This window comes from Macrotis lagotis, chromosome 8 (assembly GCF_037893015.1).
Source record: "Macrotis lagotis isolate mMagLag1 chromosome 8, bilby.v1.9.chrom.fasta, whole genome shotgun sequence".
Classification (NCBI taxonomy): domain Eukaryota; kingdom Metazoa; phylum Chordata; class Mammalia; order Peramelemorphia; family Peramelidae; genus Macrotis; species Macrotis lagotis.
The window spans coordinates 135,488,926-135,506,640 of NC_133665.1; the positions used below are offsets into that span (position 1 = coordinate 135,488,926).

General features: G+C 45.5%; 1 protein-coding gene across 2 annotated transcripts in view; it reads right to left on the reverse strand.

Moving 5' to 3' along the window:
- Positions 1-17,715, reverse strand: part of PLXNA1 (plexin A1) — a 297,154-nt gene that overhangs the window by 269,371 nt on the left and 10,068 nt on the right. For both annotated transcript variants that reach the window (XM_074198439.1, XM_074198440.1), the window contains exon 2: positions 8,129-9,380. In XM_074198439.1, coding sequence (XP_074054540.1) covers positions 8,129-9,274 — 1,146 coding nt within the window. In that variant the 5' untranslated portion in view covers positions 9,275-9,380. The remainder of the gene's footprint in view (positions 1-8,128; positions 9,381-17,715) is intronic.

Sequence of the window (17,715 nt, forward strand, 5' to 3'; positions counted from 1 at the left end):
TGTACAAGAGGCAGTGAAAGGGGCTTCATGGACAGAGTCCTAAACCTGGAATCAGGAAGACCTGAGATCAAATCCTGCCTGGCTGTATGATGCTAGACAAGTCACCTAACCTCAGTGCCCTAAACTACAAAACTATTATTATTGTTGTTGTTATTATATAAATATAATAACAGCATATACCTCCCAGGGTTGTTGGGAGGATCAAATGAAATAATATTTGCAAAGTGATTCACATAGAAAATACTTAATGCATATTCCCTTCCTTCTTGCTAGCCCTCTTTCTTACATGCCAGATCTCCTCTATCATTATTTCATTCTGAGATGAGTCGAAGATAGTTATCAAATGTCCAGATCATCTCATGTTGAGTTGCCAGTCAACAGCTATTTGTTTGGGGTTTTTTCCCACTTTCAATGTAAATAATATTTTGTTTTTTCCAATTATATGTAAAGACAATTTTCAGCATTCATTTTTTATGATATTTTGAGTTCCACATTTTTCTACCTCCCTCTCCTCCTCCTTCCTCAAGACAGCCAGCAATCTGATATAGATTATATGTGTGTAATCATGTCAAACATATTTCCACATTAGTCATTCAACAAGGCTTTTTTTCTTTTAATGCTTCCTCTGTATCACGTCCTGTAGCTAAAAGCTAGAGATGCAATGAAAGGCTAAAAACCAGTTCCTGCCCTCAAGGAGTTTACATTCTAAAGAGTCATATAAGTAGAAATATAGATCATAAGGGAGATAGAAGGTAACAAGAAAGAAACAGAGAATGAGCAAAGACCTCCTGGAGAAGGTGAGGTTTAAGCTGAGCCAGAGTGTGAGAGGATAAGGCATTTGCTCCAGGACACAGGGGACCACCCATCAATGCAAAAAAAAAAAACAGAGAAAGGAAAGATGGGGTACTGCAACAATGGAACCAGATCAAATAATTTAGAGAGAGAAGGAAAGAATAAAGATTGGGATAGGTCAGAAAGAGTCAGGTGAGGGAGAGTTATGGATGACAGAAGGTTTTGATGTTCTCCAAAAGGAAACAGGGAGCCCCTGATGTTCATAGTCAGACTTACACATGAGAAAAATCTTGATAGCTGAGTGGAAGATGGATTGAAGATCTGGAGCAAGAGACAAATGAGGAGGCTACTACAGATAAGGGAGGGGGTAGGGAACTGAATTAGGATGGTAGAAGGAGATGGATAAGAGAGATGGGGACAAGATTTGGCAATAGCTGAAGAGGCAATTGGAAGTCTCAGCTGATGTCCTCAAAAATAATAAGAAAGTTCAGAAGGGAAGAGAAGAAAATAACAAGCTCTGTTTTGGACATGGTGAGTGTAATATCCAGTTACAAGATATCCTAAAGGCAACTGGCAACGCATGACCAGGGTGAAGAGAAAGGTCTGGGAATCATATGCATCAAGATGATAACTGAACCCCAAGGAGCTGATGAGCTCACAAAGAGATCTAGCAGACAGCAAAAAAAAATGAAGATGGCCCAAGGCCAAACTTTGGGTGACACCAACTGAGTGGTCAGGTGAATAATTAGCAAAAAAGACTAAGAAGTAAGTGGTCATCCACAGAAAAAGACCAAGAGAGGGAAGTATCACAGGAACCTAGAAAGGAGAGACTATCCAAGGAAAGGAAGTGATGGAAAGTATCCAATGATGCAGAAAGGTCAAGGAGGACAAAGATGGGGAAAAGATCGTTGCATTAGCAATGAAAAGACCACTGGTAACTTTAAAGAGGGCAGTTTCCACTGAAAGATGAGGTCTGAGGCCAGACTGCAAAGTATGTAAAAGAGCTTTAAGGGAGAATAAGTAGAAATATTCAACTTAAGCAGCTTTCTCCAAGAATTTAGCCATGAAACAAGATAGGTAGATTATCACTACTGGGGAATAACAGGACCAACTGAGGGTTGGTTGGTGGATATTTTTTTTGCAAGGCAATAGGGTTAAGTGGCTTGCCCAAGGCCACGCAGGTAATTAAGTATCTGAGGCCAGATTTGAACTTGGGCACCCCTGACTCCAGGGCTGGTGCTCTATCCACTGCACCACCTAGCTACCCTGGTTGGTGGATTTTTAAGGATAGATGCGGTTACAGGCAGCAGGGAAGGAGTCAGGACACAGGGAAAAACTGAAGATCACTTAAGTTTGCAAATTTCTTTCCTCAGAATAACCCTGATTATTAGACTCATTTTACATAGGGTGACACTGAAGTTTAGAGAGGGTGGAATATTTGTTTGCTCGATCTGTCTAGGGCTGCCTGGGCCAGATTTCAAACCCAACAATCTTGTCACCAGGTTCAGCCTTCCTCCCGCAAGGCCATACTTCTCAGAGTGAACGAAGCAGGAAGAAAGGGCAGTTTCTCCCAAAGGGTCTGAAGCCAAGTCCAAGCAAACAAAGGTTAGGCAGCCAGGACTGGGACAATCTCATCTCTTCCATCCTGACTGAATTAAAAGGAAAATAAAATCAGTTTGCCAGATTCCCCATGAGCCTGTCTAGTCTTTACCTTGTCAGACAGCTGTTGTGCTGTCTCTCAGAGGGAAGGCTGAGCATCTGCCCCATTAAGAGACCATCCTCGGACTCACCTATAAGACCTAAAGGCTCTGTGGAGACCTCAGCATAGACAGTTTTCAGAAATGGTAGGTTCATTTGGGAGGTCCCTCCCAATCTATGTTGTTCTATGACTCTTGGGTTCTTGTGGTGCAGTGGATACAGGGCCCAGGCTGGAGTCAGGAGGATTCATCTTTCTGAGTTCAAATCTGGCCTCAGACACTTCCTGGCTGTGTTACCCCACTTGCCACTATTAAGTCATCTGTGAAATGAGGTACAGAAGGAAGTGGCAAACCACTCTAGTATCTACACCAAGAAAACCCCAAATGGGGTCACAGAGAGTCAGGTATGACAACACACTTAGTCTTCTCTTCAACAGAAGATAAGCTCCTTGAAGGAAGGACTTATTTTCCTTTGGTCTTTCCTTCCCAAGGTTCTTAACACTTTATCCTGCACATGAAAGATACTTAATTAATATTTGCTAAATTGTAAGTCATTTAGAGTTACAAAGTAAGAGCAATGAGAATTCAATTTGACATCTATTTATTAAGACCCTATTAGGCATATACAATAAATGTTTTCCTGTATCCAGCCTTTCAGCTCAGTTGAAAGAACACTGACTCTGGAATCTAAAGAGTTTAAATCCTTCCTCTATCACCTGCTGCCCATGCAATCTTGGACAAAGTGATTAACCTTCCTTGGGTCCAAGTTCTCCACCTTAAAATGGGGAACCTGACCTAGATGGCCTCTGGAGTCTCTTTCCCATCCTAACTGCTGTTGTTCCAGCATTTCAGTCATATCTGACTCTTCAAAACTTGGCATTTTTTTGGCAATGTTACCGGAGCAGTTTGCCATTTTCCTTTTCCAACTCACTTTACAGATGAAGAAACTGAGGTAAACAGGGTAAAGTGATTTGCCCAGGGTCCCACAGCTACTTGACTCCTTGGAGTCAAAGTACTCTCAGGGCAAATAGGAGACCTAGAATAAGAGGAGGGAACAGAGCCAGCACAGTTCCAGAACCTTAGAACCATGGATCCAGAAATGGAAGGTTAGTTAATGATATAATAACCCCAATCTAATAGCTAGCATTTATGTAATATTAAAGTTTGCAGAGCACTCTGTGTGCATTATCTCATTTTATCTTCACACTGTTCCTGGAAGGTAGAGGGAGGCCATTATGCCCATTTTACAGATTTCGGAAATTAAGGTAGTAAAGAGACTTGTCCAGGATCACAAAGTTAGTAAGTATATGAGGTCAGATTTGAACTCTGTAAGATGTACCATCCACTGCATGACCTCACTAGTGGTCTACATCTCCCCAATTGTGTTTGACAAAATGTTGGTGCAAGGTTGCAAGGCTCTGGATCCTAGGAATATGTTTCCCTCTAAAATATTAAATGTGAAATCACTTATGTAGCAAAAATACTTATTACATGTGGCAAAATTTTTTCAGCATGAAAATAGGCTTCATTTACTCTATTGTACTCCAAAATTTCCCACCCACTCCTTTATCCCTCCCCCACAGAGCAACATTCATGGATCCCATCAACATATTTTAAGCCCCAAAACAATCCAAACTTGGTTCAGGAAACACTGCCCCATCTCTAAGCCCTTCACTCTAGATCACAAAGGGATTAGCAGATCACGGCCTTCCCTCTCACAGACCCAGAGCAGGAAGGGGCCTCAAAGGTCAGCCAGTCCACTCCTCTGGTCTAACAAATAAGGAAAGCAAGGCACAAGGAGATCAGTCAGTCAATCAATCTTTATGAAGCACCTACTATGTGCTGGGAGGTTTCAAAAAGAGGCCAAAGACAGTCCCTGCCCTCAGGGAGTTCACAATCTGACTGGGAGCCAGCAAAGCAAACAAATGTGTCTAAACAAGCTACAAGGAAATTATTAAAATTATTAAAAGAGCAGAGTCACTCAAATTAAGAGGGCTTGGAAAGGGCTTCCCGGAGAAGATGGAATTTTAGAGAAGCCTGGATGGTTAAATCACCTCAGTCCCTGCTCTCTGCCCCATTTTTGTTAGGGGTGCTCTCTGGAGGCAGAGGCACAAAAGGTCAAACCACAGCGGCCCTGCCAGGCCCCATCCTGCATACCAAGGGGCCTGGAGGGGCAGCCCCGGATGGGCTGGATCTCAGGCCGCCCAAGTGTAATCTCAGTTCCCTTTAATCCACCGTCACTGAGCAGTTCTCTGGACCGTGTTATTAACAGTTCTGTGATCTGCCAGCTGATTGCCTCCTGCCTGTCCCCTCCCAAGGAAGTGTAGGGAGGGGCCCGTGGTGGGACTCCAGGAGCCAGACTGGGGGAGGGGGCTTGGACAGGTCGGGAAAATGAAGGGAGCAGGGAGAGCACCAACCCACAGGTTCTCAGGCCTCTCTGCCTAGGCATTTTCTGAGCCTCAAACCCCAGAATCCTGGAGTCTGCTGACAATTAAGGTTAATTGGATGAGTCAGCAAGGAAAAAACATCAAAGGGGAGTGTGAGCTCCTAGGACCTAGGAAAAAAAAGGCAGAGGAGGGAGGCCCCTAGGGCCTGAAGGGCCGGGCTGGGCAGGAGGAAAGGAAGGGGCAGGTGCACACAGTCAGCAGGCACCTACCTGTTAATGTCTCTATCTGACTGTTTCACTCTCCCCCACCCCTTTTTTTTCCTCTCCCTTTGTGCCTCTCTGTTTCTGTCTTGCTCTATTTCTTTCTGTTCTTTTCTCTCTCTCTTGCTCTTTTTATACCTCTCTCTCACTCTTTCTGTCTCTACCTCTCATCTTTCCCACCCTCTTTTCCTGTCTGTCTGTCTCTCTCTCTCCCTCCCCCTTTTCCTCTCTCTGTCTCTCTCAGCTCCTTGACCATCACCCATTGAACCTCACCTACAAAATGGATCATTTCCATGCTAGAAGAGACCTTAAAGAGATGCATGGCCTCCAGACTGCCTCATTCACTCCCTTTCCACCCCCACCTTTTTGTCGACAATAATACTCAAGCCCAAAGAGGAAAGTGATTTGTTCAGTTGGGGGAGTTTGCAGAAGGAAAAGGGGGGTTTCCTGCTTCCTGGATGACTCTACCATAAGACCAGTCCTCAGTGAGCTACCTCCTTTCTTCCTTTTCGCACACTTCAGTCAGGATTAACTTTTAGTATCAAAGTTCCCAAAAAGGACTAACTGGTTGTCTCAGGGGGCAATTCAGCAAACCTGGACTTCCTTAGACCCTCCATTCCCAGGTTACCACTAATATAAATATGTTGTTCTTCTGCTACATATAACTCTTGTGATCCCATTCGGGGTTTTCTTGGCAAAGATGCTAAACTGGTTTGCCATTTCCTTCTGCTCATTTTACAGAGGAGGAAACTGAGGCAAACAGAGTGAAGTGACTTGCCCAGGATCACACAGTTAAAAAATGTCTGAGACTGGATTTGAACTTAGATCTTACTAACTCCACACTCAGCACTCCATCCACCACTGCCCTTTACATTAAAGTAGCTTCCTCCTTTTATTAGGATGTAAACTGAGTGTTCTACCATTTATTTTCTTCATTCATACATTCTGCAATAAGAGATGGTCTACTTTCTGTGTTCCTATACATACCATTCATTGACCTTTTGGGGTCCTTGTTTAAGATCTTCTGGTTTCCATTATATTTCTATTCTAATTCCTCTTCCTCTCCCTTTCAGGCAGTCAAATTCCTTACCAAGTGAAAGTGAAATAGCTGGGTGGTCATTCAATCAGCCAAGAAACATTTATGAAACCTCTGCTCTGTACTGGGTAAGGGTTTGGTACTAAAATGTTTGATTTGGAAGTCAACAAGACCTAGTGCAAATCCTTACTCAGATCTCCCTAGTTGTGTAAACTCAAGGCCTCGGTTTTCCAAATTTGTAAAATGGGGGAGTGGGTCTCTAAGTTCCCCTTCAGCATTGACATCTATGCTCCTATGGAATTCCACCTCATTCCTAGAAGCTCCTTCAAGGCAAGGTTCATGCTTTGTTCATCTCTGTAGACCCCTAGCAAGGGGCAAGAGAGGAGATATGGGGAAGTAGATAAGACAAGGATCACTGAAATACAGGGCCACATACTAGGTCTTGGGGTTACAGCAATTCTGAGTCTGAAAGTTACAGAGGAGTAGCTGATGAATCACTGGATGGAATCACTGGCCCCACAGAACAACAAAATGGGGTCCATGGAGGTAGAGGACAAAAAAGCCACCTCACAAATCCTTCTATGAGGCTGAATCAGCTCTACTGCCTCATTTTATCCTTGGAAATTCTTGAGAATAAATAGGCCAGATATCATTGTCCCCATTTACCAGAAGAGAAAACATTGGATCTCCAGATACCCAAGCCAAGGCTCTTTCCATGAGTAACATTGCCTGTCCTGTTTCAGGGTTGGCCCTTCTAGTCTCTGTGTATCCTTCCTCCCACTAGACTGTAAGTTTCCTGAGGTCAGGAATAGGTTTGTCTACACAGAGTTCTGCAAACACTAAGCAATTAATACATGCATAAATTAAATCATAAATAATTCATAATAATTCATTTTAGGGCCTACAGTCATGTTTTCTGAAATGAATTGAGTTGACAAGACCTCATGACTGTGGGTAGCAAACAGAGACAACAGTCAGTGATGACTGGCAAAGAAAAGCAATGATTACTAGGGCCTGCAGGAGTAGCCTGACTGTCCAACTACATTAATCTCATTTTCTTTTTCTGAAAGTGTTTCCCATAGCTGTAAATTTGAGGAAAGTAATAGCTATACCCTTGCTGGGTCTTAGAGACAATCTTAGAGAGCAGCCCCTTGAAGGCAGGGCTGCCTACTTGTCTTCTGAAAGCAGATTCCTCAGACAACACTTGCACATGTGGCAGATACTCTGCTCCCATTTTGCCCCTTCAGCCTCTCTCTCTCCCTGCCCACCCCTGTCAGCTCAGAGTACCCCTACAGGGATCTCTGACTCACACCCACCCACCTAGCTCTGTCCCTTGTGCTTGGTCCCTCACGCTTGTGAGTGTTCAAACCCTGGCTCAGCCAGGCTGAGCAAAGTCCCACATGAAGGAAGAGATGTGGGAACCTAGACTGTCAGCGCTGACATTGGAGATCACCTCCTCCTATGCCAGCACTTCATAAAGGGAACAAGGGAGGCCCAAAGGAAGGGAATAACTGGCCCAAGGTCCTGCATCAGCAGAACAAGGATCTGAACCTAGATTCTCTGGCTGTGGATGCAGCAGTATCCATGGACTACAAAGATGGGTCCCTGCTCTGCTCTTTGTTGACTTAGTCTGGAGACAATGAGACGCCAAAGTCATGCCTAGGGACACACAGCCAGTGGCAAAGGCAGGACCCAGTTCTTTGTGTCTCAGAGGCCGCTTCTCACATCTCTACCTTGTTCTCTGTGGAGTAGGGGCTTAATAAATACTGAATTGAATTCAATTGTGCTGTTACCCCAGAAGCTCGGGGCAGAGGAGAAGTTTCCAGGGTCCATTCCAGGCCCCTTTCACTCCCACCATGGGGGGAAAACCTCAGCAGGGAGGGTTCCTCTCCCACCCAGCCTCCTTGCCAGGCCCTTTTCACCCCCACAATGGAGAGGGACACTCCCCTCACTCACCGAGTTGATGCAGCCCAGCTCCTTGTTCAGGAGCCATGGCAAGGAGAGTTTGCCCTCCCCCCGGTAACAGGACTGGATCCTCTCCTTAATCTTGTCCTTGATCTTCTTAAGAGTGAAGAGGCAGAGGACCGACTCCTTGGGAGGCTTGACTCGGTTCTTCTGGCCCTGGGCAAACACAGTGAAGAGCACATCCTCGCTCTCAGACACGCCAAGCTGGCGGGCCAGGGCCTTGCCTGGCTTGCTCAGGTAGGCATCCTGCACCAGGCGGTACTCGACCCCACCCTGCACGCAGCCAATGGGGAACTCCACATAGGAATAGAACTTGGGGTCATCCACACAGAGGCGGACAATCTTGGAAGTGAAGAACTGCTCCCCCGTGGAGTCAGGCGAGGTCAGCTGAGTGTCCAGCTGCAGGGTCAGATAGTACACAAACTGTTCACTGCTGAAGCTGTAGATGTAGTAGATGTCAAAGGCTGGGAATTTGGACAGGGTGTCCGAGGGAATCTTGAGCTGCGATGACACGAACTCGTCCTGGTAGACAAAGCCGAACATCTCCGCGTTCTCTTCGTTCTCCATCAGCTTGCGGCTGGACAGAGTGGGGAAATACTCAGACTTGCCGTCGATGGGGGTGCCAATGAAGAGCTTGTCGTGCCCACCAGGAACCTCAATGAGCACGCCAGACATGGTGCCTGACTCATTGACGCTGGACAGATAGTGCTCCTTGCGGTGGTGGGGCTCACCCAGCTTGAAGAGATCATCGAGACGCAGGAACTGGCAGATTCCCTGGGAGGTGCTTCCACAGGCAATGAGCCGATTGGCCGCATAGTCCACCAGGAGAAGCTTGTTGACGTTGTTGGTGGTCACCAGCCCGTGGGGGCAGGACTGAACACTGGGAGGCGGGTAGCACTTCTCATTGTCGTCCACAGGGCCCGTGACGTGGGTCCGCAGCAGGGTCAGATTGCTTGAGAGCTTGTAGATACGGTTGACAGCCCCCACGTAGACCTCTCCCGTCTTATTGTGCACAACCAAATGGGTCAAGCTCCAGTCACTCACCGGGAAGGTCCGGAAGGGGGGCTCAGCACGACTGGCCACCGCCCATACTCCCCCCAACAGCAGGAGGGTCCAGGGACGGATGGCTGTACACATGGCAGCAGTTGGAGGGGGGGAAGGGGAGGCAAGTGGTCCAATAACCTCTCAGATCCTTCAGGGCTCCACATCTAGGGTGTTCTGGAGACAGCCAGCCTGGTCAACCCTGCAGAGAAAAAGAAAGAAATGGATCAGAATATGGGAAAGACCATTAGATCATCTACTGCTAGGGAGACCTGAGAAGGCGACGAGGGGGCTACTCCCCAACACGAAGCAGACCAGAGCTGAAAGCAGACAAACACAAACCATGAGGCTTCCCCTTATCCACCTGTAGTCCAAGGGCTGACTCCACCTATGCTGGTACTTCACTTTGTCCTGAGTCAAACTTCATCATTCAGTCAAGTACAACTCCTGATTAGACGTACAGTCATTCTATATACTCTATATTTAATATTCTAACATTCTATTAAGATCCCAACTGAACCTAGAATATTCCATGGCAGTTTCCATTCTATGTTGTTAGCCTTCTTCCAGATCTAACTTTCTGACATTCAAGGAACTTGGGGCCCTTCCAGCTCTGCCATCCTGTGATTGGCACTAGGAAAGACTGGAGGCAGGGAGATGAACTAAGCAGCTGTTGCAGCAATCCAGGCAAGAGGTCACACAGACCTGGACCAGAGAAGGGAGGGATATACAGGGACTTTCAGAGCATCTTTCAAAGATACCATTGCTCTTTCTGAGTTGCTTATCAAAATCTGATAGGGTGATCCCCAGCTAGGCTTGGCCAAAAGCCAAGAAGGAGAGTCATCACTAAGATTCCCTAGGAATGCCTGGAGCGGGCACGCCTCCCATTACCTACAGAAGAGACCCAAAGCAACAATAACCTTTGAGCTGGAAGAGATAAGAAGGTCTGGGCTACTGAGTTCCCAAAGGATAGCTTGTCTCGCTTGTCCATCACTCCACATCACCTTAGTCCCCTGAGGGTTGGCACCAGGGAGGGCAGGGGGTACAAGAACCTGAGCTGGCTCATCCTACCCACCCAGGCCAGGCTGTGGCAAGCACAAACATGGCTGCCATGCATTCCCCCTATCACACACCCCCTCCAGCCTCTAAGAACCTCTTGGGCAGACAGGCTGGCTCAGAGCCCAGGACTGAAGCCGTCCTGGTTAAACAAACACAAAACCGGCACAAAGGAGACAGCGTTAATGTTGCCTCCCAAGCCACATAAACAGGGGCTAAAAATACATTTCTTTCTCCCAGGCAAGGTATGCCCCAGGGCCTCAGGCCTCTGAGTGGGAGGGGGTCCTGGGAAGGAGGAAGGGATGCCCTGGAAAAAAAAAAAACAAATAAACCTGGCTGTCTGTGAACAATTAGCCAACCAGGACAAGAGATGTGTATAGGTATATGCACATGAAAATACATTTGTAAATACATCTTGTGCTGGTATGAATCCACATATAAATATGCACTGTGGGCAAGCAAACTCCACATATATGTGGGTTTGAATAGATAAAGGATCACAGAATTTATAACCAGAAGGGATCTTAGGAATGAATCACCTTGTGCCACTCACTCATTTTCCTTGTTAAATGACTTGCTTAGGACCCCAAGCTAAAGAGAAGATCAGAACTGAGATGTGAACCTACTTGCTTTCATTCTCGACCCAAGATCCTATCCACTTTCAGGGGGGAATGTGGAGTCATGACCTTGCTTATCTTCTGGAGAAGCCTATGGACCCTTCCTCACAATACTGGTTTTAGGTGTATAAAACAAACTGCATAGGACTGTAAAGGAAGACAATTACATTGAAATATAGCTATCGAAATATTTTTTAAAAACAGGTTCCTGGAGCATAAAGTCTCTGTAGAAAGAAGGGGAAGGTCAATGGGTAGAACTTTGAATTTGTTTTTAGATATTTTCAATGTATCGATTATTTTTTCCTGATTTTTTTCCTCCCTCATTTTATTTTCTTTTAAAATATTATTTTATATGGGATGATTCTCTGGGAGGAGAGAGGGAGGAGGATCATGGGAGAAATTTGTTTTTTAAAGAACCCTGCCCTGTCTTACCATGCTGCCCAACCCGAGGGTCCTGACTGGTCCAAAGCAAGATGTTGTTTGATGGGTCAGGAAGCTTCCTCCCCTTTTACTTGCCAATAGTCTCAAAGCCCAATAAGTTCAGCTTGCTGACACCATTACTAAGGTGCCAAAACATCTCCAGTGTGCCACAAATTTGGTTTGAGATTGGCTCAAGCTCCACTCCCTCCAATAGGAAGCCTTTGCTGAACCCCCTCCCCACCCCAACCACATCTCTACTCAATTCCCACTTTCCCATAACAGGCATCTCCATTGTTCATGTTTTATGTCTTTGTGCATGTAATGTTTATCCTCCATTTTTGAAGAAGACCACAACATTGGGGAGGTGATGCCACGACAAGCATGTGAATTGAATTTGAGTGAGGGGAGGATGCCGTGTCTCCAGACTCACTTTCTCCTCCAGAGTCATTTGGGTCTAGTGGCCAGATATGAATCAGGAGATGGGCCCAAGTTCAACACAACTAGTAAGAGTCAAGTGTCTGAGGCCAAATTCAAACTCCCATCCTCTTGACTTCAAGGCCAGTGCCCTATCCACTGTGACAATTATTTCCCTGGAAGCATCCTGAGGGCAGGGACAGAATGGTTTTTGTCTATGTGTCTCTAGCCTCAAACCTGGATATTTAATACAAGCTTGTTGGACTGAACTACATAATAAATTAACTAACCTGTGTTCACAGATACAGTCTTGGGGTATCTGTGATTAAAGAAGAAAGTAAAAATTCTTCCTCCCTACGCTCATGAAACGAAATACAGGTACATCCCTACACAGAAATTAGGGGCCTCCAAGATGGGGGAGGAAGGACTAGAGGACACTGAAGGTTCATTCTCATTCAAAAGCCAGGAAGACAGAACTAACCCTGAACCCATCTGTCAGTCCATAAGATCTCATCTGACTCATAGGACTTCCCCAAAGTTCTGCTGATGACCCTGGGGGAAGTCCCCAAAGGGACAGGCTGGAGGCATGGGGGGGGGTCTTACTCAAAAGGGATCCAGGATGAGATGGGCTTTCCCCATTGGTTTAGGTGCCATTAACCCAAATAGATATAAAGGGGCCAACCCTCTTAGGTCTCTGTTTGCACCAGGATAGTCACGTCTCCTGCTCAGTTCTATTTGTGATAGGATCATGCATTTGGATCTCAAAGATGCCTCAGAGATCATGGAGAAAAGCCGTGGCAAATACAGCCCTCTCATCTTACAGATAAGTGAGGCCAAGGAGGGAACTGGCCTTCAAGGTCACATGTGTAACAGGACTCAGAAGCAGGATCTGAATCCAGACCCTCTAACCTCAAGGACAAGGTTCTTTCCATTGTACATATGCTCAGGTAAGGGGCTTTGCCAGTAATGAGGTGGGGGAGGGGACAATCCAGATAAAGACAAAGAGGAAGGGGGAGGGAAGGGAGACAACAGCTGTCACTAACAGGAAAAAAAAAACAGCTCCTAGCACAATTCTGCTTCACATCCAAAAAGGATGGAATATGGTGGGTATTCCACCATATCCCAGAGAACATCACTTAGGAGTTAGGAGTAATAGGTTCTGGTCCCACCTCAGTCCCAGATTCATGATTGGGACAGGTCAAATCCCCTCTCTGGGCTTTTAATTTCCTCCTCTGTCAAGTAAAGAAGTAAAGAGATTTGCTGAGCTAAACTCCAGGGTCCCCTCCTGGGAAATGATTCTATGAGCCACAGCTCCCGTCCTCTCCAGGTCATGAGAGCCAGCTTCCATGCTCCACTATGGTCAGTGAAAAATACTTAATAATGTACATTATCAGCTGATTGGGGGGGGGAGCACCTCAGAGAAGTAGAAGCCTTGAAAAGCTCCTTCTAATCCTCCCTAAGAGGGATGCTCCATTGAATAGAACCCCAAAGTCCCCAGCACCAAGCCCCATCCTCAGAGCCAAGGCTCCCCAAAGAAAGCCCCTGGGGAAAATAAGGGTCTGGTCTAATGTCTCAGGCATCTCAGCCTGCTGACCTACCAGCTCCAAGATGGGGATAAAAATGTAAAACTCCCATTTTGGCTGCTCCTTTTCTTATGAACACATCTGGAAACTGGAAACAACCAACATATAAACAGGAGCAGGGAAGACCACAATATAAGAGTATGGGTACTCTTACATAAGGGAGTACGTGAAATCACCAGGTCAACAACCTTTCTATCCAGTCCCCCTTTACAGTTAAGGAGAGGGAGAGGAGCAGAGGAAGAAAACAAGCATGACAAAAGGGGCAACCCACAAGAGAAAAGATATAATCTCCATCAGCTGTGGTGAAAGGAGAAATGGGAAAAAAAATCTCAAGACCACTTTTTTTTTTAGGTTTTTTGCAAGGCAAATAGGGTTAAGTGGCTTGCCCAAGGCCACACAGCTAGGTAATTATTAAGTGTCTGAGACCGGATTTGAACTCAGGTCCTCCTGCCTCCAGGGCTGGTGAAGACCACTTTTTATTCTGCATGGATCTAGCTACTTCCTGACAAGCTGGGAGCTAGAAGAAGGGATGAGAAGGTACTCCCTGCAAAGGAAGGACAGGTCAATATGCTGAACAGTTACATAGAACAACCCAACTAGTAGGGACTTTAGAACATAGAACATCCGAGCTAAAAGAAGGCCCTGGCACATAGTAGGCACACGTTGATTGAATAGCAGAGTAAAATATAGGTCAACCCTGGAGGGCTTCTTGAAATGCAGAAGATAAATGCTGAAAAGGATTTCAAAGCCAGAAAGAATCTTAGAACACAAGAGTGGAGATGAGACAGACCTCAGAACAGACAGTGTCAGAGCAGAAAGGAACCTGAAAACAGAAAGGATCAGAAGCGACTGTGACAGGAGAACTCATAATTCAATGAAGCTTCAAGACTTACAAAGCATTTTCCTTCCAATAGCCTTGGGAAACAGGTGGTGTGGAGCATCCCTATCTTCACAAAATCTCAGAGTCAGAAGAAACCTTTGCCAGGAATCCTCACGATGGCCAGTGGTCTCCAATCACACTACTAGGAGGCATCCAAGGAGGAAGGGCAGTCTATTCTACTTTTCAATAGCTCGAATGACCAGGAAATGTTTCCTGAAATCAAGCCTTGGTTTTATGACTATGAAAACTGACACTCAGGACAGTTTAGTGATTTACTCAAGATCACACCACTAATATGTATTAACAGTCAGGGTTCAAAGTCAGAACTTATGAACCTAAGTCTGGAACTCTTTCCAACATATTCGATGCATCATGCCATGCCTAAACATAATCAGCCAACCAGACCAAGGCTGCTTTGAATTAAAAAAGGTTCAAGGATTAGCAAAATATCTCAGCACCCAGAGAGAGCTCAGAATAGAGAGGAAGGGTCCTTGAAACAATGAATGCTAGAGCTAGGAGTTGTCTTAGATCATCGAATGCTCAGTGATGAAATAGAAAGAGTGGAATGGAAGCCTTGGAGACCACACAGTCCAGGGACTCCTTGCCTGCTCAACCAGAGATTTCTTTTAAGCCAAAATAAACAAATGAGTTTGTACCTGTTTGTTGACTCACCTCATTAACAGGAAAATACCTTGGCACAAACAGAGCTCAGGTCTAAAGTTCTCATGCTACCCCCTCCTACATCCCCCCACCCACACCCAGTTAGAAGCCTCCAAGGAACCCCACTTAGGACTCCTCTCTTGAAAAGAGCTTTGGGATTAGAGTCAAAACCTCCCTGGTACTGCTACTTGCTACCAATGAGATCTTGGCCAAGTTCTTTCCTCTCTGTGGGTCTCATTTTTATTCCTCAGTAAAATGTAAAAGGGCTGCCTTAGTTTCCTCATTTGTAAAATAATGTTGAGTTCTAAACCTGGGGGTCTGACAAATTGATTTGGTTTTTAGTTTTAATATCTTGGTAATTGTAGATCAGTTTCATTGCTTTCCTTTATAATCCTCTATTTTTTTTTTGCACTTAGTAACCTCTAAAAGGAGGGGTCCATAGGACTCATCAAGGACTCAAGGAACTTTTTGAGGTCCCAATAAGCTCTACACTCTCTGATCCTGGTCACTGGTCTCATTTAACAGCTTTCTCTGGCATAACAACCTTCAAGAATCTAGGGTCACCTCCCCATCAGAATGAGGCCCTGGTGTAAAATCTCCAAGGAAGACTAATCTGCTTGGATTAAAAATTTAAAATGCACCAAGTGCAAATGAGTCAAGTCTCTCTGATGCTGACTAAAGTAGATATGGTCATGAAGGCATAGCTTCAAAAAGCTATCATCCATAAATATTAAGGAAAATTCCTGATCTGACCTAGTCTAAACACCTCCATCACAAAGGGGTTCAAAGTCACCACAGTGAGTTGGTGGCAGAGTCAGAACCAGACTGCCTCACCTTTGAACTCCTTGTCCAGAGTTCTGGACAATGCTGATCCTGGTCTAATCTTAAATGAAGGAAGGAAACAAGCATTATTAAATATTTACTATAAACTAGGCTCTATGTGAAATCCATCTTTATGGATATTATCTCATTAATACTTGCAATAACCCCAGGAAGTGGATCCTATTATGAAAGTCATTTTACAGATGAGGAAACTGAGGCAAACAGGTTAAGTGACTTGCCCAGGACCACTGAGCTAAAGTATCACAAGATGGGCTTGGGGGGGGGGGGTCTTCTTGACTTTAGACCCAGAACTCTATCCACTGTGATAACTAGCTACCTCTAAAATCCTAGGCAGGGGAAAGTATTACCTGCTAATTCTGTTAACACTGACAACTCCTCATAGGCAGGAGTGACCATGAACCCAGGAAGTAGGGGGTAATGCTGAAAGGATAACGGGTCAGGTATGAAGGAGTCACAAAACAGGATAATAAAGCCATACTGGGGAATAGATAACCCTAAATCATCCACACATCCATCTCCATGCCCCTTATTCTAAGGTCAGATTTGGGAGGTCATGGATTGGTCTACAGTCAAGATCAAGGGTCAGACAGACACTCAGTCTGTGGTCAAAGTCAGGGATCCATTTAGAGCCACAGAACTAAATAAAAATGACCAAACCTCAAAAAACATAAACCTACAACAGAATATGATTTTACTGTACTTTAACCCAATTTACAAAGAAACAGGGCCGAGAGGGGTAAAGCAATCTGTCCAAAGTCACATATCATCTAATGAAAATGCCAGGACCCTAAGTTATGCTTCCTCAGAAGGTAGCAGAGACTCCTGTCTCTGTCACCAGCGCAGGCTAGGTAACCTCTTGTGGGGAAATGGTATTCAGCATGCTGTTGTTTGAGTAGGATTTTGAGTGGAGTAGGATGTTAAACATTTAACCACAGGTGCTCCAGAAAAAGAAAAAAATAGGCACGCTTTCCAGTTTAACCTACATAATTAACATTTCTTCCATCACTTTAAGTCCAGACAATCAATGAGACAATAAATCAAGCTCTGATTTATAGTGTTTGCCCATTTCCAAGATATAAATGCTCACAATGAAAATGTCATGACCCCAGATTACAGGCTGGACCAGAGCTAGCCTCTGGAGTTCCTCTGATCCTGAGGGGCTAGGATTCCCTGGTTTATGAAGTTCTGATTCCAAGTGGACCAATGAGGAACAAAATTATTTTTATTACTTTCTCTCCTAGCCTCCACCTCACCACTTAGCACACAATTACCACCTTCAATGGTCATACCAGGCATGGGCGTGTGAATCCTTCAACGAAGCCCAAGGGAAGAGGTCCTGTGCTCATCTGGGAAATGAGGGGGTTGGCCCGGCTACACTGGACTCCCTCTTGGGCCTAGGGCTAGGATCCCATAATCATTTCTCCCAGACCAGGGAAGGCCCCCAGGACCCCTGCACCTCTCCTCCCCCCGCCAGGCCAGGCCTCAACTGGAATACTCTGTCCAGTCCTGGACTGGAGCCTGACCAGAGAATGGAAACTAAGATAAACAGAGAACTGAAGACCTTCTCACATGAGGATCAGCTGAAGGAACTGGGACTATTTAGCCTGGTGGAAAGACTTAGACCAGAAAGGGCCATCTTCCAGGATCTAAAGGAAGATCATGAGGCCTCAGATAAAAGGACTAGGTTGAATGGGCAGAAGTTAGAGATGGCAAAGAGAATTAGGTACAATCAGAAGTTAGAGGGTGGCATGTTTTGGCTAAAATCTAAAGCTGAATCTTTGCCCCTCCCTAAAATAGGAGGCAGTGGCTAATGAGGTAGTGAGTTCTCTGACGATGGAGGGATTTGAACCAAGGCTAAAGACCCATCAGAGATGTTACAAAAAGGTCTCCTAGACCAGAAAAGGGATAGAGCTCTGAGAGCCTTCCTTTGCTAATATTCCGTGTACCACACACTCTCTGGCTCAGGACTGATGGGTGACAGACAGCATTAGTCACCACCCTCAGTCCCTGGAAGCCTCCAGATCCCATAGAGTCGGGAGGAGTAAAAGGGAGAGATCCCACTAT